The sequence below is a fragment of the Gossypium hirsutum genome, chromosome A05 (assembly GCF_007990345.1).
Source record: "Gossypium hirsutum isolate 1008001.06 chromosome A05, Gossypium_hirsutum_v2.1, whole genome shotgun sequence".
Taxonomy (NCBI): Eukaryota; Viridiplantae; Streptophyta; class Magnoliopsida; order Malvales; family Malvaceae; genus Gossypium; species Gossypium hirsutum.
This window is the reverse complement of record NC_053428.1, coordinates 79,470,464-79,497,254: the sequence shown is the minus strand read 5'-3', so window position 1 is coordinate 79,497,254 and position 26,791 is coordinate 79,470,464. Positions and strand designations below refer to the sequence as shown.

Here is a 26,791-nt window from a genome sequence, read left to right as displayed (position 1 = left end):
AGATTTAGGCCATTGTTGATTAGGAAGCACCAACCAAGGTGTTGGAGTTGCAGTCTTTCCTTGGGTTGGCGAATTATTACCGGCATTTCATCGAGGCTACTCTAAAATCACCACACCCTTGACGGACTTGTTGAAGAAGGGTAAGACGTGAAATTGGGATCCCAAATGTGAGAAAGCCTTTAATCAAGTGAAAGAGATGATGACGAGGGATCTTGTACTTACTTTGCTGGTTTATTTAAAGTCATTTGAGGTACGCACAGATGCATCAGATTATACCATTAGGGGGTACTGATGCAAGATGGGCATCCAATTGGTTTCAAGAGTCAAAAGCTTAATGAGACGGAGTGGTGGTATGCGGTCCAAGAAAATGAGATGACAGTTGTGGTGCATTGCTTGTGCACATGGAGGCATTATTTACTGGGTTCCAGGTTCGTGGTCTTTACCGATAATGTTGCCAACAGTTTTTTTCTAACCCAAAAAAAGTTGTTTCCCAAACAGGCTTATTGACAGGTTTTCCTAGTGGAATTTGATTTCACGATGGATTATAAGCTAGGGAGTGCTAACATTGTGGCTGATGCACTTAGCTAAAAGATAGAGTTTGCGGCAATCAGCCAACTGGATAGTTCTCTATTGGAGTACATTCAAGAGTGTAATAGCCCAAAATTGGGTCTAGTTGGAACAGAGGTTTCGGGACTACAAAATCCGAGATAGAAATAATTATTTTATGATTATTTTGAGGTCTATGATATGATTGCATGATTGTGTGAAAATTTCGTGAAGAAATTCTATGCATAAAGTGCTCAATTTGAAGTTAGGGACTAAATTGAATAAGTTGAAAAACTTGCATTCTAGAAGTTTCTAGTATGAAATTGCTTTGAAATATTAATTAGGAGGTATTAAATAGCAATTTGACCAATTTCTAAGTGATGGACAAAAATTGGACATGGATGGAATTTTTGAAAGTTTAGTAAGGAATGGCATTTTGGTCATTTGGTAATTAAAAGAAATAAAAAGGGAAAATAAAGCCAAAATTGACTCATCTTTTTCATGGAGGCCGAAATTAGCATGGGGGAAGCCATGGATAGGGTTTTCAAGCTTTCCAAGCTCAATAGTAAGTCCGTTCTAACCCCGTTTTTCAAGTTCTTTACGTTTTTGGAATCCCGATAATTTGATTAAGCTTATTCTAGAAATAATTTAAGCTAGGGTTCATATTTGGAAAAATACCTGTAGGTGAAATGTGTTTATTTTTCTGTTTTATGATAGAATATGAGGTTTTAAATTGTGTTAGACAACTTGTGCTACTCGGTTTTGAGTGAAAACGAGTAAAATGGCTTAATCGATAAAAATACCTAATAGTCATAAGTATATGTTAGAGTGAGAATTTGATGTTTCCATAGAAGGGAAAAGTGATCAGCATGTCATAAAACATAAGAATAAGGGATGAAGTTTAATTCTCGAGCCTAGGGGCAAAAGTGTAAATATGCAAAAGTTTAGGGGCAAAATTGTAATTTTGCAAAAGTTTAAGTTAAGGACTGTTTTGAAAGATTGGATGATACAGATAGTATGTAGCTAGGTCACATGTATGGTGGTGAGTGCACATCATGTGTACAAGAGAGCTACAAGACATTATGATGTAGCTAGGTCGCATGGGTGATACTATGTGTACACCATGTAGACAAGAGAGCTACGGGATATATGTAGCTAGGTCGCATGCGTGGTTCCAGGTGAAAGACACCATGTAGACAAGAGAGCTACGAGATAAATTGGCTAGGTTACATGGTGGTACTGAGTGTTCACCATGTGTACAAGAGAGCCGAACTATATGATGGGTGGAGCTATGTGCTGAAACCACCAAGTATCGAGGATTGATCCGAAGTGTTCAACGGGAGACTCTCTATGTATTGCTTTGTGAGTTTTGTGATGAATAAGTGCAGGAACTTGGTTATGTGAATGATGTGTTCATTAAGTGACCAGGATGTGGTAAGGTTATAAACAAGTAAGTTATACATGAGGATGATTTCATGGTGACCTTGTGATCATGGGCCTATACTTGTGATGTATGAAATGTGGTGAAAATGATTTGTGATATGTATGTTAAAATGAGGTTAATACAAAGAAAGTGTGAAAGAGTGAATTAGCAATAAAACTATTTTGGACAGTAGTAGTGATGTGGTTTTCAAAAATAACCAAAAATAGTATAAATTGAATCAGAGACTGAATGAGATATCAAATTAAAGCTTAGTACGTCTATTTTCATATAAAAGAAACAGAGCAAGAAAATGAGTTCTATATTTTGAGATGTTTATGTTTTTGTGAGACTGGTTCAGAATGATTACGTGATCCCCTATTTTGACTTTGGAAAATCAAAAAAAAATTGGATAAAAATAATTAGAGGATTAAAATTATATTTTTAAAATCCCTAATGAGTCTATTTTCAAGATAAATCAACAAGAACATTATCCGAGTTCTGTACTGTGAGATAATTAATTTTTAGTGAAGAGAGGTCTGAACTGTCAGAAAGTGAAATAGGAGAAATTTTAATGAATAAACTGTACTAATTGGCTAAACCAAAAATTATGAAACTTTTATGGTGGAAAGATATGCAAGTCTAGTTTTAGGGGAAATTTACGGATCTTAATTTGGAGCTCTGTAACTCGAATTATAAATAAGTAAGTGACTATGACTCGTGTGGACAGTTTGATGTGAGCATTTATTAGTAAATTGTGAAATCGTACTTACAAGAATTCTATATACATTAAGGATGTGGAATGGAGAGGTGGAGGAGGAAAATAAATATATGTGGAATACATGGAAACTATGGTATATGAAATACTAATATAATGAAATAAATGATATGTGTTTATAAGAAAACAGAAAGAGAATGATATGTATCATGACATGTATATATATATATATGACTAGTCTCAATGTAATGCTTGTTGGGTATGGAGTTGAATTGAAATGTTTCAGGCAAACATGTTATTTTGCGCATCTGAATTGTGGCATTTTATAAAGATATGATCTAGTTTTAAATATGAATGCTTGATGATTAAGCTGAAGATATTTGGTAAGATGATAATCTTGGTATAAATGTATAAGTGGTACTATAATAAACAAGGTAAAATGAGTATGAGAGACACATGTATGATGACATACAAATGCTATGTTTGTGGTTTAATTGAGAATATTTAATCATTAAATGAATACCATGTTATATGCTTTTGATTTTGTATAAGTGTGTAAGAGATTAAGGTTGACCAAAGCTTGGAAAATAGCCTAGGTATATTCCACATAGGCAGAAACACGACCATGTGTCTCAGCCCCTGTATAGAACACGACTTTGGGACACGGGCGTGTGGAGCCTTAAAGCATGAAATTTCCAAGATTTTTGTAAGTTCTCGATTTAGTCCCGAACCTTTTCTAAAGTATGTTTTGGGCTTTGTAGACTCAAATAAGGGACTATTGTAAGTGAATGAACGTTTTGAAATATGAATGAAATTTTATGGCCCGTATTTTAGTTTAATGATTGTATGTTTGTCCGGTAACGCCTCATACCTTATCCCTGCTTCGGGTACGGGTAAGGGGTGTTACAAAGAGGGATTAACCCATGATCCACTACAGCAAAATAGGTTTTTAGCAGTATTTTTTGGGGCCTATAGCGGCGTTTATAAGCACCGCTAAAACTATTTATGGGGCTTTTACAAGCGCTGCAAAAAACACTGCTAACATTTTGCGGCGTTTATGTAAAAAAAATGTCGTTATAGAACATGACCTTTAGCGGCACTTTTTTTACAAACGCCATTATAGAACATGACCTTTAGCGGTTCTTTTTTTACAAACGTCGCTATAGAAAATGACTTTTAGCGGCACTTTTTCCACAAACGCCGCTATAGAACATGACCTTTAGCGGGCTTTGCTACAAACGCTGCTAAAGAACATGACCTTTAGCGGTACTTTTTCCACAAACGCCGCTATAGAACAGACCTTTAGTGGCGCTTTTGCTACAAACACCACTATAGAGCAGACCTTTAACGGTACTTTTCTCACAAACGCCGCTAAAGAACTTGACCTTTAAAAAAATATTTTAATTAAATAATATTTATTTCTATGATAAATATTATATTATGTTTTATTTTTGAACTTTGAACTTTAAACTATATACTTTTAAGGATAAATAAAAAATATTAATTAAATTAAATTTTTTATTAAAATTTTAACGTTAAAACTAAATATAAAAATTAATGAATTTAAATTTAGAATTTAAAATAATAAATTAATAACACAATTAAAATCCAAAAGTTAGAACTCAAGTTATCTTAAATATTAAAAAAATAATAAAAATTTAGAATCAAGACTAAAATAAATAATAAAAATTAGATTAAATATAAAGATATCAATAAAATAAGATATTATAATGAAGTTACTTAAATGAAATAAGAATTTAAATCATAACCATGTAAAGTATAAGATTAGAATATCCATTCCCATGTGAAATATCAACATTGATTATTTAAATTGATTAAGCTGCTATTGAATATTCTCTTTTCTAAGTCAAAATTGCAATTCGTGTTTTTCTTCTTTCAACTCAAATAAAAATAAAATGTTGAAAACAATACAATTAAATAAAAAAAATAGAATAATTAGTTGTCACGAGATTATTATTAAGTATATGCAAATATGCAAGTAGACGATTACAAAAATGGGTGTAGTTTTTGATCAACTAATTAGTTGATCCTATTGCAGGTTCTATCTATAATCTGCTTAACTAACATACAAACATAAGGCACTCTAATACTTTTTTGCACATAAAATATCTGAAACTCACACCTGAATTCGGATTCAGAGCACATACGGTGTCAACTGCATGTTGATCAATACCATTCTTATTCGCTGCTGCAATGCCTCCCACAAGCATTCGTAGAGGTAGGAGCCAGTAATTATGTGCCTTCTGCAAATTATTCTATACCGCAATCTAGTGTAGTTGGTTTTTCCTGTTCCATTTGCCACCAGTCAAAACATAAAAGAGCTATTTCCATACAAAAAGTAATCATCAAAACGATATCCAAATGAAAATGAAACAAAAAATGGATATAGAGGGAGAAAGAAAGAAACAAATAGGCATACTATATCAGACAAATCTTTGCCTGTCCCGACACCCCATTTTCTGATAGAGTGATCCCAAGATGCCTTATAAATTGTATCATGCTGAGGCCAAACCATATAAGAGAGGCACTGTGTATGGCCCACAAGTGTAGAGACGACCTCTCCCTGCACAAAACATGAAGGATGTATAAGAAAAGCCAATGCTTATAAATAAATGCCCAAGATTCTTTAGAATAAAATTGTTATGTCATAAATGCTTAATATTGATGACTAAAATGTTATAGATGACCACTAAACCTTCTGAGTTGATGATACAAACAGATGAAATTGCACCACTTTGTCCTTCTGGCATATGCGTACACCATCCAGCTTGTTTCCATATCCTTAAGGAAATTATATAGAAAAGAAAACAAAAACACGATTTCTGTCAAATTAAATTCCTTCGAATAAAACCTCCATTAAAAAAAAAACATGAAATTTAATCTATTTACCTTCCCAAACTATCATAGCAACCAGTCAAAATGAACCTGCAAAACAATGTGTACTAAGTAGTGTTATTGAAGTGTAATACCAATGAAATCAAAGTCATTTGATCTTCCTTTATAAATAAGACTAATACCCAGAATAACAGTAATGCTATATTCCAGCAAATTAAATTACATTTGCAAACAATGAGCAACCATGAAATTAAAAAATAATATAAGGATAAACAAGAATTAAATAAGTTAAAAATATGATCCATTAATGTATTTTCCAAACCAAGAAGCTATAAATTATTTAATTTAAGGATAAAAGTCAAGAAGCTATAAAAACATGATCCATTAATGTATTTTCCAAACATCTATTTAAATACTTCCATCCAAAATGCATTTGAAGATAAAAAAAAATTGGCTTAACAAAATAATAATTCAAAAATTATTCTAAAGATGAACAACCATGAACAACCATGAAATTATATATATTGTATTTATATCACAACAAAGTAGCCATGAAAACTTATATAATAAGGCTTAATTTATATATATATTGAATATAACCTCTAAATATCCTCCAAATATAATAAAAACTTAGAAAAACCAAACCCATATCAATCAGACAAACCTTGGTCCAACTAACAGCACATCCCAGTAATCTATATAATAAGCCTTAATTTTTATTTTTATTTTTATATAATAAACCCATATCAAGCATGGAAGGATGTGAGAGTAGGAGAAGAAAGGCAGATAATACTCGATGTCATATCATAAGAGATGACTAACCTTCTCCAAATATTTGGTCCGGAACCTTATTACCTTTTAATTCTCTCAATCTCTAGAACAGCTTATTGTTATTTGTTATATACTACCATGGAGCTCAAAATGCAGGCAAACTTACAGTTTCTATGCCATGGAATATGGATGTATCTTATCAAAGAAGTCTGGAATACGCGCCAAAATCTCATTAAAACATAGCATGAAGTTTTAGCAAGGATAATCAAATGAGAACAAGCTAACTATAACTACAGGAAAGAGTTCAAATATATCAAATAGTAACAATAAAAACACAACAATCATTCAAAGATCAATCACATATAAGAATAGATGAACAACCTTGTTTCTATTGTTGGCAACAACAACATATAAAGCAATGTTATGAGTTCAAAAGACCCGTAAAGAGAAAAGGTTGGGGAAAAAAAGCAGGGAAAAAAGAGTAAAGAGAAAAGGTTGGGAAAAAAAGCAGAGGAAAAAAGGTTGGGCTACAAATTTTGGGAGAAATTTAGGGATTTCGGACTAGGAAAAAAGGGGGAAATGAAATTCAGAAGAAGGGGGAAATGAATAAGGTTCATCGGGTTTATTGGTTGGGTAAAAAAGGAGGAGAGAAAAATGACGATGTTTTGCCTAAAAGAAATCAACCTTTGCAGCGTTTATCCACTAGCGCCGCTAAATCCTTACATATTGCGGCGTTTAACCAAAAAACGCCACTAAAAAACCTACAAAATGGCGCCGTTTTGATTAAAACAAATAACATTTTACGGTGTTTTTCACCTAGAGCCGCTAAAGCAAGACCTATTGCGGCATTTTAACAAAAATGCCACTAAAAAAATCAAATAAAACGATGTCGTTTTGATTAAACATAATATTTTTTTTGCGGCGTTTTTTCACTGGCGCCGCTAAAGCTTGGCATATTGTGGCGTTTCACCAAAAACGCCACTAAGAAATCCAATAGAACGACGTCGTTTATGATAAAAACATCGCTAATGCCTTTGATACTACTAAATATTTAAAGAATATTTTTATAAAAAAATATTTATTTTGTCTACTAAAAATTATTAGTTAAGTGATTTTATAAAACATTTATTAATACTATTTTTTATAAATTGGATTTTATAAAAAAAAACCAAGTACTCTTAAAATAAATATCGTATATTTTAATAAGAAAACAAATTATTAAATGGCTGTAATTAATTATTAAGTTAGAATTATCCAATGTAAGCAATCAATCTCTCACATATCAAATTTCTATTAAAGATTGAGACGTTAATCATGATTTTATATTATTCTTTTCTGATCTAATCTCCATTTTATTAGAGATATTTCTTCCTAACAAAAATATAACTATTTTGCTAGATGTTCGATGTGGAATGTTTTAGATTTTGTATTTCATTTTTATTTGTTATAATTTGGTCCTATCCAAAATAGATAGTTACCTATCCATATCAATCTATTACTTTTTATTTATTTATTTATCAATGTTTTTTTTAAATCTAATATTTAAATATATCAAATGGTTTAGATTAAATATTTTTAAATATAAAAGAATTAATTGATTGTATAAAATTTCATTATTTAACAAATCTCAAGTAAACCTTAAATCCTAAACCATTGAATATATATAAAGTTTATCTATTATCTCTTAAATAATTTAAACTATAATCATAATTTTAATATATTAAAATTAATATTATCTCTTTTACAATTATATAAGAAATTATTTAATACATAAATTAAAAAAAACTAATTAATCTAAACCCTAAATCCTAACCCTTAATTTTTAAACCCTAAATCATAAAACATAAACCCTAAACCCCTAAACCCTAACCCCTAACCCTTAAACCATAATCCATAATCCATAATCTATAAACCTTAAAATAATAACTCCTAAACCTTAAACACTAAACCATAAACCCTAAACTATAATGATAATTAATTCAATATTTTAAAATTAATACTATCTCTTTTACTATTATATAAGAAATTATTTAATATATAAATGCAAAAAACAATCAGTCATATACCAAAAAACTTTAAAATTATTTTAAATAACAGTATTTTAATTTTTTTCATTTTTAACAAATATTTTTCTATATTTTTACTTTCAAATTTTTTTACGTGTCATTATTTTTCTGAAGAATTTAAATATTCAATTAAAAATAAATTGTATTTTAATTAATATAAATAAACCAGTTAAATAATAAATAGATAGATAAAATTTTTTTGCGGTGTTTTTGATAAAGCGCAACTAAAGCTCGATCTATAGCGATGTTTTTCAAAAAGCGTCGCTAATGCCACTAAAGCTGAACATAAAACGATGTTGTCTTACTAAATTTTTTGAGGCGTTTTCAAAAAGCGCCACTAATGCTCGATCTATAGCGGTGTTTTTCAAAAAGCGCTAATAATGCTTGATCTATAGCAACATTTTTCAAAACATGCCGCTAATGTTAAATCTATAGTGGCGATTTCCAAAAAGCACCGCTAATGCCACTAAAGCTCAACATAAAACGACGGCGTTGTGCTTAATTTTTTTGGCGTTTTTGAAAAAGCGTTACTAATGGTCGACCTTAAAAAACGCCGCTAATGCTAGATCTATAGCGTCGCTTTTCAAAAAGCGCAGTTGATTCTCGATCTATAGTGACGTTTTTCAAAAAGCGTCACTAATGCTCGATCTATAGCGGTCTTTTTTATCCAAATGCCACTAAAAACGCCACTAAAAACCTGTTTTGCTGTAGTGATCCCAGAACCAAAAACTTGATCGAGTTAGCAATGAGGGGAAAACGATAAGATTTTGCCTTGAAGGAGAGTTGTTATACACTCATGGGAACCGTCTTTATGTGCCTCAATATGGGAAATTGTGCAATGAAGTCATGAAAGAGTGTCATGACTTGGGATGGGCCAACCATCCAGGAATGAACTGCATTTTGGATCTTTTGGAGGATCGTTACTACTGTCCTTACATAGGCAATGATGTAGAGACCTATGTGAGAACTTGTCTAGTGTGCCAACAAGACAAGGTAGAGCAAAAGACTCCAACCGGATTGTTACAATCGTTGCCTATTCCGGAATGACCATGGGAGAGTGTATTCATGGATTTTATTGTTGGTTTTCCTAAGCCTGATGGGTTTGCTAGCATTTTTTTTGTGGTGGGCCGGTTTTCAAAGTATGGAACCTTTATTCCAGCGACCAAGGAGTGCCCTGCTAAGGAGGTAACTCGTTTGTTTCTTATACATGTGGTGAAATATTGGGGAGTGCCACAGTTTATCATTAGTGATCGAGACAGGTAGTTCATGGGTTGGTTCTGGATGGAGTTGTTCAAGTTGATGGGCTCAGACTTGAGTTTTTCCACTAGTATACATTCGCAAACCGGTGGGCAAACCAAATGAGTGAATGCATTTGTTGGAGAGATACCTTTGACGCTATGTGTGTAACACCCCTAACCTATATCCGTTGCTAGAATAGGGTTACAGAGCATTACTGTAAAAAACGTAACTTTAAAACATATATTTCAATACTCAATATAAACATATCATAAATCATCCATATTCATGTATAACATCCTTTAATCGAGTCCTCAAGGCCTTAAAAACACTTTAGAAACAATTCGAAACTAAATTGTAATCATTAAAAAAGTTGAGGAAAAAGTTAGAAAATTTGAACTGCAAAGGTCACATGGCCGTATGGCCAGGCCGTGTGACTCACACGTCTAAGACACACGCCTATGTCTTAGGCCGTGTCACAATTGAAATACGGACACACTGCCGTGTCTCAGCCCGTGTCGTATCCGTGTAACTTTCGAAGTTGGGTCACATGACTAAGTCACACGCCCATGTGCCAGGCCGTGTAACTTTCAAAATGGCCTCACACGCCTGTGTTCCAGGTCGTGTGCTAGGTCGTCAACTAGTTGACTTGTATGCCTTAAATCCTACAAGAGACTCACGACTATGTCGCATGAACACATGGCTGAGTCATACGCTCATGTCTCAGGCCGTGTGGACATGAAATTGGCCAAAGTCAAACCATTTCCACCACTATTATAAACATGTACCTATAAGCAATTTGCACCCGTGACCAAGACATCACAAGCATACCAAAACATGCATAAAATGAAAAATTCAAATGACCAAATAATTTCAACAAATGTGCCATATAAGGCACCTTAAAAGCTAGCATACAAACTTACTTATACATATGCATATTTAATCACTTTCTACCATTTCAAAATATACCATAACTTGACCTATACCATGTCAATCTAAAATTACCATTTGAACCATTTCTCTCATGTAGCACAAGCACTTAAATGACACAATTCAACCATTACTAAAATGGTACCAAACCACCAACATATATATACATACTAAAATCAACATGTAAGCATTCAACCAAACATTAAACATAAGTCCACATATACATGCCATTATAACCTTGGCCAAAACATCAAAAAGTACCGATATAATTGCTGGATAGTGTGATAGATCTCCGATGAGCTTCTAAACCGATCGAGATTCCAATTATCTATAAAACATTGGAAAGAAAACTACGTAAGCATATAATGCTTAGTAAGTTCGTAAAACATGAACATAACTTACCATTTCAATGCATAACCTTAAAATTAAACATGATACAATCCAACACAAGCTTGGCACAAGCCTAAGCATTATCAACAACACATGTTTGTGCATCAACTCAAAATTCACTTGAATTAGCATAAGGTAAGCTATGTGTACTTGAACAACATCATTTGAAATCATCATTTTATAAACATAGATGTACTTCATTAAACATTTCCTTTCCAACCCTTCTCATAGATTCATGACATAAGTCATTTGAACACTTACCATTCCTTTCCTTTTCACGCCCATTGAACCATTGAGAATAACATCGGATATGTGGGAAAGCTCACACAAAGTGTGCAAAACATATAGTCGTAACCTTTCTTTTTCCTTTACGTCGTTGCTCACTCGAGTTGTGAAATGGGTCTGCTCATACAAGCTGATGGTCAAAATGAAAGCTCCGCGATGTTGCTCACACAAGTTGTTGAGTATCTGTAACAAATGCATGACCTCAACCATCGGTAGGACATTCAAGACCAGCGCCCCAAACATGGTAACCCTAATGACATGTCATTTATATCTTACGTATTCCTAAGGTTCAAACGGTGCCCGATAATTTTCGTAACATCATTGGACTTCCAGCATTTAATTACATGACAAATACCACAAGAATACATAAATAAATATAACATTAAAACACCATTTAATCATACGAACTTACCTTGATGACGAAGACATAGAAACGAGATCAACTAATCCAAGGCTTTAGCTTTTCCTCGATCTAGATCCGTACAAGGTTTATCTTGATCTAAATAAGGAAATTCAATCCATTTAATACATATACTATTCAATTTAGTCCAAAATTCATACTTTTGCAAAATTACATTTTTGCCCCTAATATTTTAACTTCTTTATAGTTTAGTCCTTAAGCTCATAAATTGAAATTTAAGAAATTTCATCCACATTTCATGCTAGATGAATGCACTAGGGACCTATATCAACCCATACAAATCAGTATTTCACAATTTACGATGGAATTTTACTACTTTTATAAAGAAGTCCCTAAATAACAATTTCATCAAAAATCCATTTACAAAACTTGTTTATTTAACAGCAGGGACTCATAATCTTTCATTAAACTTCAAGAATCATTCAAACATATTCAAGGAAAAACCCTAAATATTTGACCATTTTGCAAATTAGTCCCTGGGCTAGCTAGATTAAGCTACAACAATCCCAAAAACTTAAAAACCATTAAAAATGAAATCGAAATACATATCATGCAAGAAAATTTTTTTGACCGAACCCTAGCCTTGTTCCTTTGAAGAATCGGTGAAGAAGAGAAGTAAAGTGAAAGAGATGGTGAATTTTTACTTATTTAATTTTATCTTTATTTACCATTTTACCATTTTACCTTTTAAAAACATTCAAAATTTCAATAATACCTCGCCATGATTATCCACTAACATCATAAATGGTCTAATTACCACTTAATTCCACTCATATTTAAGTTTTATAGCTAATTGATACCTTTAACTAATAGAACTCTACTTTTTCACCTTTTACAATTTAGTCCTTTTTACTAAATTAAGCATGCAAATGTTAAAATTTCTTAACGAAATTTTTATACGACCCTGCTAACATACTGTAGAAATTAAAATAATAATAAAACAATAAATTACTCATCGGATTTGTGGTCCTAAAACCACTATTCTGATTTCACTAAAAATGGGTTGGTATAACTCTCCCCCTAAATAAATTTCGCCCCAAAAATCTTACCAGAAAAGAGGTTCGGGTATTGCAATTTCATAACTTCTTCTAGTTCCCAGGTAGCTTAATCTATTCCATGACATTTCCAAAGAACTTTCAGTAAAGCTATGCTTTTATTTCTCAATTCCTTAACCTCTCCAGCTAGAATTATGATCAGTTCTTCATTGTACATCATATCTGATTGAATCTCAACATCAACAGGTGAAATCACGTGTGAAGGATATGATCGATACTGTCATAACATAGATACATGGAACACATTGTGAATCTTTTCTAACTCTAACGGAAATGCTAACCTGTAAGCTACCGGCCCGATTCTCTCAATGATCTCATATGGCCAGATAAACCTCGAACTAATATTTCATTTCCAACCAAAACAAAAAACTTTCTTCCAGGGTGATACATTCAAAAACACTTTATCACCGACTTGAAATTCGATGTCTTTTCTTTTCAAATTCGTATAGGATTTCTGTCAATCTGAAGCTGCTTTCAAATTGTCTTGTATCACTTTAATCTTTTCCTCGGTTTCTTGCATCAAGTCAACCTTGAAAAGATTTTTCTCACTAATCTCAGTGCAATACAATAGAGTTTGACACATCCAACCATACAAAACCTTATATGGTACCATTTTAATACTTGATTAATAATTGTTGTTGTATGCAAATTCAACTAACAGTAGAAATCTCTCCCAATTACCTTCAAACTCCAAAACACAATATCTAAACATATCCTTGAGTATCTGAATGCAATTGAGTACCTAAAGCCTCATGTAACTTGCTCTAAAATCGAGACGTAAACCGTAGATCTCTATCGAAAATAATAGAAACTGGCACACCATGTGATCTAACGATCTCCAACACATACAGCTCTGCTAATCTCTCAAGTGAAAAATTCGTACATACTAGAATGAAATGCGTGGGCTTCATCAAACGATCAACAATGACCCACACAGTATCTTTCTTTCTCAGAGATAGATGCAATCCCTATACAAAATCCATCATAACACGTTCCTATTTCCACTCTAGAATTATCACTGGTTGTAACAAACTAGAAGGTACCTGATGCTCAGCTTTAACTTGCTGACAAACTAAACATCTAGATACGAACTTAGAAATCTCTCGTTTCAAACCTGGCCACCAGTACATATGTTTTAAATTTCTGTGCATTTTATTACTACCAGGGTGAATTTACAAGCTACTACTGTGACCTTCCTGTAAGATTTTCTGAACAAGATCAGAATTTCTCAGAACAAATTCTACCTTTGAAATACAAACTATTATCAGAACCAACACGAAAATCTGTATCAGAAGTCATCTCAATCTGATTCCGTTTAGCTATAAACACATCATCACATTTCTAAGCTTCTCAAATCTGTTGCAAAAATGTCAGTCTAGCTTTTAATTAAGCTAAAATCAAACCATCATTAATCAATGTCAACTGTGTGTTCAAAGCTCATAAGGAAAATAAAGACTTTTCACTCAAAGTATCAGCAACAACATTAGCCTTTTCGGGATGATAATCAATGATGAAGTCGTAATCTTTTAATAACTCAAGCCATCTGCACTGTCTCAAATTCATATCTTTCTGTGACATCAAAAACTTCAGACTTTTATAATCCACAAAGATATAACATTTTTCTCTGTACAAATGGTGTCGTAAATCTTCAAAGCAAATGCAATAGCTGCAAGCTCTAAATCATGTGTCGGGTAATTCTTTTCGTGCAGTTTCAACTGTCTAGAAGCATACGCTATCACTTTACCCTATTACATCAAAACACAACCCAAACCATTCAACGAAGCATCACTATAAATCACAAATTCTTTACTGGACTCTAGCTGAACTAATACAGGTGCCACAGTTAACAATGCTTTCAACTAATTGAAGCTTTGTGGACATTTCTTAGACCACTCAAACTTAACATCTTTTTGCAAAAACCTCATCAACGGAGTAGGAATCATTGAGAATCCCTTGACGAATCTTCAGTAATATTCGGCTAAACCTAGAAAAATTCTAACCTTAGACACATTTCTCAGAGGCTTCCAATCTATCACAGCTAAAATTTTGCTCAGATAAACTCTAATTCCATTAGACAATACAACATGTCCCAAATATCTGACTTCTCGAAGCAAGAACTCACACTTGCTAAACTGAGCTAACAATTTTTTTTCATGCAAAATTTGCAAAACAATTCTCAAATGCTGAGCATGATCTGTCTCATCTCGTGAATAGATAAATATATATCAGTAAACACAACAGAAAATCTATTTAAAACTGGCCTGAAGATTATGTTCATCAAATCCATAAATACCGCAGGTGCATTAGTCAAACCAAATGGCATTACAAGAAACTCATAATGTTCGTACCTGGTTCTAAATGGGTTTTCAGCACATCTGAGTCTTTGACTCGCAACTGATAATAACCAGAATGAAGATCAATTCTTTGAGAATATTATCACACCTTTCAACTGATCAAACAATCGTCAATACATGGTAACAGATACTTATTCTTGATCGTGACTTTGTTGAGCTATCGATAATCAATACATAATCGCATGAATCTGTCTTTTTTCTTAACAAATAATACATGAGCACCCTAAGGATAAAAGTTGGGTCGAGCAAAACCCCTATCTGTCAACTCTTGCAACTATGCTTTCAACTCTTTCAACTCTGTAGGTGCCATTCTGTAAGGAGCTGTCAATATCAGAGAAGTTCCTGGCATTAACTCAATAGCAAACTCAACCTCTCTCAGCGGTGGTAACCTGGGTAGCTCCTCTAGAAACACATCTATATACTCACCTGCCATAGGAACCAATTCTAGCTTCAACTCAGAAAATCTGGAATCAAATATATAAGCAAGATACACTTCACAACCTTTCCTAACATACTTATGTGCTGATATAGTTGATATAACATAAGATATGATATCCAGTCTATCAGATTCAATTCAAATGTTTTCATTGTTCTGACATTTCAACTCAATATGCTTTCGTCTAAAATTCACCACAGCATCATGCAGAGTTAACCAATCCATACCAAGAATCACATCAAATCAACCGGAAAGTCATAGCCCTGAATCATTAAAGGACAATTTTTACAAATTTTATCAACTAACACATACTGACCTAGGGGATTCGTTACTTTAATCACAAAATTAGTAGACTCGAAAGGTAATTTCTTATCTGACACTAAAGTCGTGATACATATGAATGTGTTGACCCTAGGTCAATCAAAAGAGTAACATCAGTATCAAACATAGAAAATATACCCGTGATAACATCTAGCGCTGAAGCTTCCTCTCAAGCACGGAACGGATAAGCTTTAGCCGGCGTTCATGCCTCGGATCTCACAACAGATTCATTCGTCCTACTACGGCTATTTCCCACATTTCCAGTGTTCCATGGTGGTCTAACTCATTGAGTAATCTAAACCTTTTCTTTGTTAGACTTTTTTGGGCAATATCTGATATAATGTTAATAACGAACCACATTTAAAACATGCCCTATCTTTCAATTTGCAATCACTGAAGTGTCATCGCCCACATTACTGGCAATCAAGCTTGTTGCTTTTAACACTGCCCACGCTCGCTATAGACATAGCTTGAGGTCTTGAACTCGCTTGTTATTTTCTCCTATCTTTACCTGAATAACCCATTGAAGCTAATGAACGTTCGTGATGTTCTTTCGACTTCTTTGATGGTGATTGATATGACTTTCCCATTGATCTCTTTCCTAGATCACGATCCTCATAATCTATTTTTCTTTTTGCTTTACTCAATTCTTCAGCTTTGTGTTCTTTGTCAACTAGAATAAAAAATTCTTTCAATTCAAGGATCCGAACTAATAACTCGATATCTTCGTTCAGCCCATCTTCAAACCATGTGCACATAGTGACGTCTGTCGGTATACATACTCGGGCATACTTGCTAAGTTAAATAAATTCTCTTTCTTATTCAGATACTGTCATCCGACCTATTTCAGCTCAAGAAAATCTTTATGTTTCTTATAAAGAAATCACTAGCTCACATATTTCATTCGAAATTCAGTAAGAAAGAATTCATAGTCTACCCGTTTTCTCGGCATAATTGAAACTAAGGTGTTCCACCACTGATAAGCTAAATCTTTCAGTAAGAAAACAACATATTTCACGCATTCCGTCGGGGTACATGATAATTCATTAAAAACTCTGATTGTATTTTCTAGCCAGGATTCAGCTCTTTCAAGATCATCTTCTAGTGTACCTCTAACCTCTTCAACCTCATATTTACGGATTTTATCAACTAGAGGCTTGCTTACTCACACCGGTTCCAAACCTTGTTGATTTACAGGAATCGATAGGGGTGGACATCGTTAAGCCATAGGGTTCGTTTGTACGAACTCAGTAAACCATTCATTCGTCATCTAGAAGAAGGCTTCCTTAGCCTTTCCTGCCCAACCCTCAGATATAGGCCAACTACCACTTGACGCTACTCAGTGAAAGGATGCTTGTGTGTTACTTTTAGCCTCATTGGAATCAGCTCGGTTGGATGACATTATATCTATATGAAAACATAGTTCAAATTGAGTCAGGAGTTATCACACTATCATAGGTTATATAATGTCATGTATTTCTAGACTCATACATGCTATGTTCAGTTCGACAACTGACTAAATCATAGCTCTGATACCATTAAATGTAGCACCCTTAACCTATATCCGTTATTAAAATAATATTACGGAGTTAATCGAGCACTCGAGGCCTTAAAAACCCTTTAGAAACAATTCAGGACTAAATTGAAATCATTTAGAAATTTTAGGAAAAAGTTAGAAAATTTGAACTTCAGGGGTCACAGAGTCATGTTGCTAGGCCGTGTGACTCACATGACTGAGACACACGCTTGTGTCTCAGGCCATGTAACAATCGAAATAGGGAAACACATCCGTGTCCCAGTCGATGTCAGTGTCCGTTTCAGTGTCCGTGTAACTTTCAAAGTTGGGTCACATGGCCAAGTCACAAGCCCATGTGTCAGGCCATGTAACTTTCAAAATGACCTCACATGCCCGTGTGCCAGGCCGTGTGCTAGGCCATGTAATAGCTTGACTTGTATGCACTAAAACCTATAGGAGACACACGGTCGTGTTGCATGCCTGTGGGTCACACACGGTTCAGTCACCCGTGTCTCAAGCCGTTCGGACATAAAGTTGGCCAAATTCAAGCCATTTCCACCACCATTATAAATATGTTCCTACAAGCAATTTGCACCCACGACCAAGGCATCACAAGTATGCATACAAACTTACTTATACATAAGCATATTTGATCACATTTCTACCATTTCAAAATATACCATAACTTGACCTATACCATATCAATCTAAACTTAACATTTGAACCATTTCTCTCATGCAAAACAAGCACTTAAATGACACAATTCAACCATGACTAAAATGGTACCAAACAACCAACATTTATATACATACTAAAATTAACATCCAGGCATTCAACCAAACATTAAACATAAGTCCACATATACATGCCATTATAACCTTGACCAAAACATCAAAAAGTACCGATATAATCGGTGGATAGTGTGATAGATCTTCGACAAGCTTCTAAATAGACCGAGCTTCCAATTATCTATAAAACATTGGAAAGACAATCTATAACTCATACCTAGGAAAAAATTACCATTTTGCCCTTAGACTTTCACATAATTATGATTTTAACCCTAGGCTCGTAAAACGATTTTAATCAAATTTCCTCCTTTAAAAAGCCTAGCCGAACCTTTATTACTCTTATAGCAACTCACAATTTTAATTATTTCACACATTTACAACCTATTTTATTAACTTCACAAAATGGTCCTTTTAGATGTTTTCATGAAAACCCTTTTCACTAAAGTTGTTTATTTAACAACCATGATTCATTTTATTGTAACACCCCTTACCCGTACCCGAGGCCGGGATAAGGTACGAGGCATTACTGGACAAACATACAAACATTAAACTAAAATACGTGCCATAAAATTTCATTCATATTTCAAAATGTTCATTCACTTACACATAGTCCCTTATTTGAGTCTACAAAGCCCAAAACATACTTTAGAAAGGGTTCGAGACTAAATCGAGAACTTACGAAAATCTTGGAAATTTCATGCTTTAAGGCTCCACACGCCCATGTCCCAAAGTCATGTTCCATACACGGCTGAGACACATGGTCGTGTTTCTGCCTGTGTGGAATATACCTAGGCTATTTTCCAAGCTTTGGTCAACCTTAATCTCTTACACACTTATACAACATCAAAAGCATATAACATGGTATTCATTTAATGATTAAATATTCTCAATTAAACCACAAACATAGCATTTGTATATCATCATACATGTGTCTCTCATACTCATTTTACCTTGTTTATTATAGTACCACTTATACATTTATACCAAGATTATCATCTTACCAAATATCTTTAGCTTAATCATCAAGCATTCATATTTAAAACTAGATCATACTTTATAAAATACCACAATTCAGATGTGCAAATAACATGTTTGCCTAAAACATTTTAATTCAACTCCATACCCTACAAGCATTACATTGAGACTAGTCATATATATATACATGTCATGATACATATCATTCTCTTTCTGTTTTCTTATAAACACATATCATTTATTTCATTATATCAATATTTCATATACCATAGTTTCCATGTATTCCACATATATTTATTTTTCTCCTCCTCCTCTCCATTCCACATCCTTAATGTATATAGCATTCTTGTAAGTACGATTTCACAATTTACTAATAAATGCTCACATCAAACTGTCCACACAAGTCATAGTCACTTACTTATTTATAATTCAAGCTACAGAGCTCCAAATTAAGATCCGTAAATTTCCCTGAAACTAGACTCACATATCTTTTCACCATAAAATTTTCATAATTTTTGGTTTAGCCAATTAGTACAGTTTATTCATTAAAATTTCCCCTGTTTCACATTCTGACAGTTCTGACCTCTCTTCACTAAAAATTAATTATCTCACAATACAGAAATCGGATAATGTTCTTGTTGATTTCTATTGAAAATAGACTCATTAGGGATTTTAAAAATATAATTTTAAGCCTCTAATTATTTTTATCCAAATTTTTGTAATTTTCCAAAGTTAGAATAGGGGATCACGTAATCATTCTAAACCAGTCTCACAAAAAACATAAATATATCAAAATATAGAACTCCTTTTCTTGCTCTGTTTCTTTTATATGAAAATAGACTCATTAAGCTTTAATTTAATATCTCATTCAGTCTCTGATTCAATTTCTACTATATTTAAAATCACGTCGCTGCTACTGTCCAAAATAGTTTTATTGCTAATTCACTCTTTCACACTTTCTTTGTATTAACCTCATTTTAACATACATATCACAAATCATTTTCACCACATTTCATACATCACAAGTATAGGCCCATGATCACAAGGTCACCATAAAATCATCCTCATGTATAACTTACTTGTTTATAACCTTACCACATCCTGGTCACTTAATGAACACATCATTCACATAACCAAGTTCATGCACTTATTCATCACAAAACTCACAAAGCAATACATAGAGAGTCACCCGTTGAACACTTCAGATCAATCCTCGATACTTGGTGGTTTCAGCACATAGCTCCACCCATCATAGAGTTCGGCTCTCTTGTACACAAGGTGAACACTCAGTACCACCCATGTGACCTAGCCAATTTATCTCGTGGCTCTCTTGTCTACATGGTGTCCTTCACCTTGAACCACGCATGCGACCTAGCTACATATATCCCGTAGCTCTCTTGTCTACATGGTGTACACATAGTATCACCCATGCGACCTAACTACATCATAATGTCTTGTAGCTCTCTTGTACACATGATGTGCACTCAGCACCATACATGTGACCTAGCTACATACTATCTGTATCATCCAATCTTTCTGAAGGTTCAACTGGGATTTCTCTCTCTTTTCCAACAATTTCACTAATCAAGTAATTATCCACAAACATATTTCCAATATTATTATAAAATATCATAATACAAGTAATATTGATGTATTACTTACATATAAACTTACATCTCATTTAATATCAAGGCAATAACATTAAATTACACATTGCCTTATTAAAAATCATATGAACTTACAATTTCCCATAATATCCATAATCATAGAAATCACATTTATGTATTATAATTCAATGCACTTCATGTACCATAGACATATTTTTAAATCAATTCATAAACTTGGCACCATAATCATTTAATTTAACATAATTCAATTAATTCACTAAATTTAAATTTCAAATATAAATTACAGCATTATTGCTGTATTATTATCATACCAACTTACATACTTTCAACACCTCGGAAATTATAATAAATATATCAATTTTACATTGAAACATGCATAAATTAATGCTTATTATACATATGAACTTACCTCGATACTAAAACGATCATTTTACCAACTTTCCTAATTTTCGATTTTTCTCTAATTCTAGGTTCAAATCTCATTTTTCGGGATATAAAACATCATATTTTACTTTTTTAATTAATGTACTATTCAAAACAGTCCTTAACTCAAACTTTGGAAAAATTACAATTTTGCCCCTAAACTTTTACATATTTACACTTTTGCCCCTAGGCTCAGGAATTAAACTTCATCCCTTATTCTTATGTTTTATGACATGCTGATTACTTTTCCCTTCTATGGCAACATCAAATTCCCATTCTAACATATACTTATGACTATTAGGTATTTTTACCGATTAAGCCCTTTTACTCGTTTTCACTTAAAACCGAGTATTAAAAGTTGTCTAACATAATTTAAAACCTCATATTCTATCATAAAATAGCAAAATAAACACATTTAACCTATGTGTATTTTTCCAAATATGAACCCTAGCTTAAATTATTGCTAGAATAAGCTTAATCAAATTACCGGGATTCCAAAAACGTAAAGAACTTGAAAAATGGGGTTAGAACGGACTTACTATTGAGCTTGGAAAGCTTGAAAATCCTAGCCATGGTTTCCTCCATGCTAATTCTGGCCTCCATGAAAAAGATGAGTAAATTTTGGCTTTATTTTCCCTTTTTATTTGTTTTAATTATCAAATGACCAAAATGCCCTTCCTTACTAAACTTTCAAAAATTCCATCCATGTCCAATTTTTGTCCATCACTTAGAAATTGGTCAAAATCCTATTTAAGACCTCCTAATTAATATTTCAAAGCAATTTCATACTAGAAACTTCTAGAATGCAAGTTTTGCAACTTATTCAATTTAGTCCCTAACTTCAAATTGAGCACTTTATGCATAGAATTTCTCCATGAAATTTTCACACAATCATGCAATCATATCATAAACCTCAAAATAATCATAAAATAATTATTTTTATCTCAGATTTTGTGGTCCCGAAACCTCTGTTCCAACTAGACCCAATTTTGGGCTATTACATTTATTCTATAAAAATTCAGCAAACAACATGAATACTCTCATGCCAAAACCCAAGACTTTCAACCATTTTTCAAAATAGTCCCTTCATTATCTGGATTAAGCTATAAGGGTTCCAAAAACACAAAAATCAACAAAAATGACCATCAAAATCACTTGCTTGCAAGGGATCGAAGTTGCTGAAATTTTGAGCTCTAAAAATCCCTTCTTTGCTGAAATTTTCGGTGGAGAAGAAAGGAAAATGAAAAAGATGATAGCTAGCCTTTTACGTTAATATTTTATTATCAATTAAGTCACCAAAGATTTGACCATTCCATGAATTAAGGCTCCATGTCCAGCCACTAATAAATTTGTGGTCTATTTACTCACTAAGGACCTCTAATTTAATGTTTCATAGCCATTTAACACTTTCACCTAGTAAAACAAATCTTCTGCACTTTATGCGATTTAGTCCTTTTTCGAAATTAAGTAAGCAATTGCTAAAATTAGTTTACCAAAATTTTCATGCACTCATATACTCATTCTTTAACAATAAAATAATATTAATTTCTCAGACCTCAGATTAGTGGTTTCGAAACTACTGTCCCGACTAGCCCCAAAATTAGGTTGTTACAATTCTTCCTCCTTAGGGATTTTCGTCCCCAAAAATTTTACCAGTGAAAAGGTTTGGGTATTGATCTCTCATAGTCTCCTTGGGCTCCTATGTGGCCTCTTCAACCCCATGTCTATGCCATAGTACTTTCACAAGTGCTATATTTTTATTTCTCAATTGCTTGACCTCTCGGGCCAAGATCTTATCCGGCTCTTCGCCATAAGTCATGTCTAATCAAATCTCAACCTCTGTGGGTGAAAAAACGTGCGAAGGGTTAGAATGATAATGACGCATGATCGACACATGGAAAACATTGTGGATCTTCTCTAACTCGGATGGCAAGGCTAGTCGATAAGCTACCTATCCAATTCTCTCGGTCACCTAATAAGGTCCAATAAAACATGGACTTAATTTTCCTTTCTTACCGAATCTGAGGACTTTCTTCCATGGGGATACTTTCAAAAACACCTTATCTCCGACTAGAAACTCAATTTCTTTTCGTTTCAAATCTGCATAGGATTTTTGTCTATCCGAAGCGGCCTTCAAAAAATTACAAATTGTCTTTACTTTCTCTTCGGTCTCTTTGACTAAGTCAACTCTGTGAATCTGATTTTCTCTAAGTTTGGTCCATACAAGGGCGTTCGGTACTTACGCCCATACAAAGCCTCATAAGGTGCCATTTTCAAACTCGACTGATAGCTATATTTGTAGGAAAACTCTACCAGCAGTAAATACTTTTCCCAGTTGCTTTGGAATTCAAGAACACAACACGCAACATGTCTTCAAGAATCTAAATTACCCTCTCCAACTGACCGTCGGTTTACGAATGGAAAGCCGTACTAAAATTCAACTTTGTTCCCACAGCTTCTTGTAACTTTTTCCAAAACTACGAGGTAAACCTCGGATCTCTATTTGAAATAATCGAGAAGGGGACTCCATGGAGTCTCACAATTTTGGATACATACAAATCATCCAATTTTTCAAGCGAATAATCCATATGCACCGATATAAAATGAGTTGATTTTTTTAGCTTATAAACCACAACCCATACGGTATCTTTCTTCCTTGGCATCCAAGGCAACCCGAACACGAAATCCATAATAATAAGGTCCCATTTCCATCTGGGAACCACCACAGGCTAAAGTAAACCCGAAGGTTCTTGGTGTTCGGCTTTCACTAGCTGACAAATTAGGCAATTAGAGACAAACTCTAAAACGTCTCTCTTCATTCCCGACCACCAATACATTTTTTTCAAGTTGTTGTACATTTTCACACTACCCAGATGGATAGACATACAACTGCTATGTGCCTCATGCAAAATTTTCCGAATAAGCTCATCGTCTTTGGGAACACAAATTCTATCACGAAACATTAAACAACCATCTGAACCAATCCGAAAGTCTGATTCTATACCCGTCCCGCACTGAGTTATTTTAGCTTGCAATTCTTTATCACCTTTCTAAGCTTCGCAGATCTCTTGAAAAAACATTGGTTTCACTCTTAACTCAGCTAAAATCGAACCATCATCAGTTACTGACGACCGAGTGTTCATAACTCTCAAGGAAAATAATGACTTCCTACTCAAATCATCGGTGACCATGTTCGCCTTCCCTGGGTGATAGTCAATCACCAGTTCGTAGTCTTTTATGAGCTCTAGCCATCTCCATTGGCGAAGATTCAGTTCCGTTTGAGTCATCAAATACTTAAGACTTTTATGGTCTGTGAATACTCAGCATCCCTCACCATACAAATGGTGTCTCCAAATCTTCAGTGCGAACACTATGGCGGCTAACTCTAAGTCATTAGTCAGATAGTTTTTATCATGCGGCTTCAGTTCTCTCGAGGCATATGCTATTACCTTGACTTCTTGCATGAGCACGTATCCCAATCCATTCAGGGATGCATCACTATACACTACGAATTCTTTTCCCGGTTCTGGGTGCACTAAAATTGGAGCTTCAGTCAACAACGCCTTCGAACTTGACATCTTTCTGTAGTAACCTCGTTATCAGAGTAACAATCATGGAGAATCCTTTAATGAATCAACATTAGTAACCTACTAAGCCTAGAAATCTTCTAATCTCCAATACATTCCTCGGTGGTTTCCACTTAACAATAGCCAAGATCTTAATCGGGTCAACTCTAATTCCATCACCCGACACAATGTGTCCTAAGAATCTGACCTCTCGGAGCCAGAACTCACTTTTACTAAACTTGGCATACAACTGCTCATCTCTTAAAGTTTGCAAAATAGTTCAAATGCTCCGCATGCTCACTCTCATCACGAGAATAAATTAATATATCATCGATAAAAACAACAGCAAACTTATCCAAGTACGATCGAAAAATACGATTCATTAAATCCATAAATGCGGCGGGAGCATTTGTTAAGCCAAAGACAAGGAATTCATAGTGCCCGTACCTCATCCGAAATGCAGTTTTCGATACATCTTGCTCCTTAACTCTTAGCTGGTAATAATTGGACCTTAAGTCTATCTTAGAAAATATTGTGGCTCCTTTCAATTGGTCAAATAGATCATTGATCCTTAGTAAAGGATACTTGTTCTTCAAAGTCACCTTGTTGAGCTATCTATAGTCTATACATAACCTCATCGACCTGTCTTTTTGCTTCACAAAAAGTACTGGAGCACTCGCTAGAGAATAGCTTAGTCTCTTAAAACCCTTATCCATTAACTCTTGTAGCTGAACATTCAACTCTTTTAACTCTAACGGTGTCATCCTATATGGGGCAACCGAAATAGGTGCCGTACTAGGGACCAACTCAATACCAAACTTAACTTCCTTAGTTGGAGGCAATCCGGGCAACTCTTCCGGAAACACATCCAGGTACTCACATACCACATGCACTGACTCAATCCTTACTTCTGACTCTTGGGCATTCAACACAAATGCAAGATAGGACTCATATCTTTGTCTCATGTATTTCTCTGTAGTCATACAAGAAATCAGTACAGGTAAGCTATCCGGTTCACCTGATTCAACCTGAATAATATCCCTATTTTCACATTTTAGTTCAATAAACTTACTACCACAGTTTACTAACACGTTATGAACAGTCAACCAATCCATGCCAATAATTAGGTCAAATTCATCAAACAGTAGTAGCATGAAGTTAGTCGGAAAACAATGACCTCTAATCATCAAAGGATAGTTTCTACACACTTTTTCAACTATCACATGCTTGCCTAACGGGTTTGACACTTTTATCACAAATTCTGTAGACTTAACAGGCATATTCATGCTAGACATCAATTTCACAGAAGCATACAAATGGGTAGACCCCAAATCAATCAAAGCAACAACAAGAATATTGTGAAGAGAAAAAGTACCCGTAATCACATTTGGTGATGATGCCTCTTCGCGAGCGGGAATGGTAAAAGTCCTTGTAGGTGCTCGGCTCTCAGACCTCACGGTGAAATCTCTAGGCACACCTCTGTTGCTAGCCCTACTTCCCGGGTTCTTTTGTGGTTTACTCCTAGAAAAAGCGTTACCCGATCTCACACCTTGATCTCTATCTTTCTCAACCATCTCGGGATAACTACGAATAAAATGGTCTAGCGACCCACATTTGTAATAGCCTATTTCATTTCTTCGGCACTCATTGAAATGATGTCTATCGCACTGTGAACATTCTGGTCTATTTGGTCGAGCACTACCAACACTCGCGATAGAAGTGGTTTGAGCTTTAGACACTGTATACTGCTTATTCTTGTTTCTGTTCGAGAATCCTACGGATGCATTTGATTGAGTTGGAAACTCTTTCGATCTCTTGGATGAGGTCTGAAATGATCTTCCCATTTGTCTTTTCTTTGAGTCACGAGACTCATTATAAGCTTTTCTCTTCTCCTTGACCAACTTTTCTACCTTGCAAGCTCTCTCAACAAGCACCACAAACTCCCTTAACTCTAAGATGCCAACTAATAATTGGATGTCTTCGTTCAATCTATCCTCAAATCTCCTACACATGATGGCTTCAGTAGATACACACTCCCTAGCATATTTGCTGAGCCTCACGAACTCACGCTCATACTCTGTTACTGTCAT

The 26,791-nt window shown here is 34.2% G+C and overlaps 1 protein-coding gene across 1 annotated transcript; it reads right to left on the bottom strand.

Moving 5' to 3' along the window:
• Positions 1-4,972: 4,972 nt before the first annotated feature.
• LOC121228955 (uncharacterized) lies at positions 4,973-26,791 on the bottom strand. Its single transcript, XM_041112000.1, has 6 exons — positions 25,976-26,791; positions 25,335-25,729; positions 5,595-5,630; positions 5,423-5,486; positions 5,125-5,268; positions 4,973-5,026 (listed from the first exon to the last, which is right to left on the bottom strand). The coding sequence occupies exons 1-6, from the start codon at positions 26,789-26,791 to the stop codon at positions 4,973-4,975; spliced, it is 1,509 nt and encodes a 502-aa protein (XP_040967934.1).

Bases quoted from the DNA above. Each gene is read 5' to 3' on its own strand.
- LOC121228955 (XM_041112000.1), bottom strand. From the start codon at position 26,791: ATGACAGTAACAGAGTATGAGCGTGAGTTCGTGAGGCTCAGCAAATAT. The intron at 25,730-25,975 runs GTTAAGTCTACA...GATATTATTCAG, and splicing joins TGTCTAGCATGAATATGCCT to GTTGAATCAGGTGAACCGGA. The intron at 5,027-5,124 runs GTATGCCTATTT...GTATGGAAATAG, and splicing joins GCAAAGATTTGTCTGATATA to CTCTTTTATGTTTTGACTGG.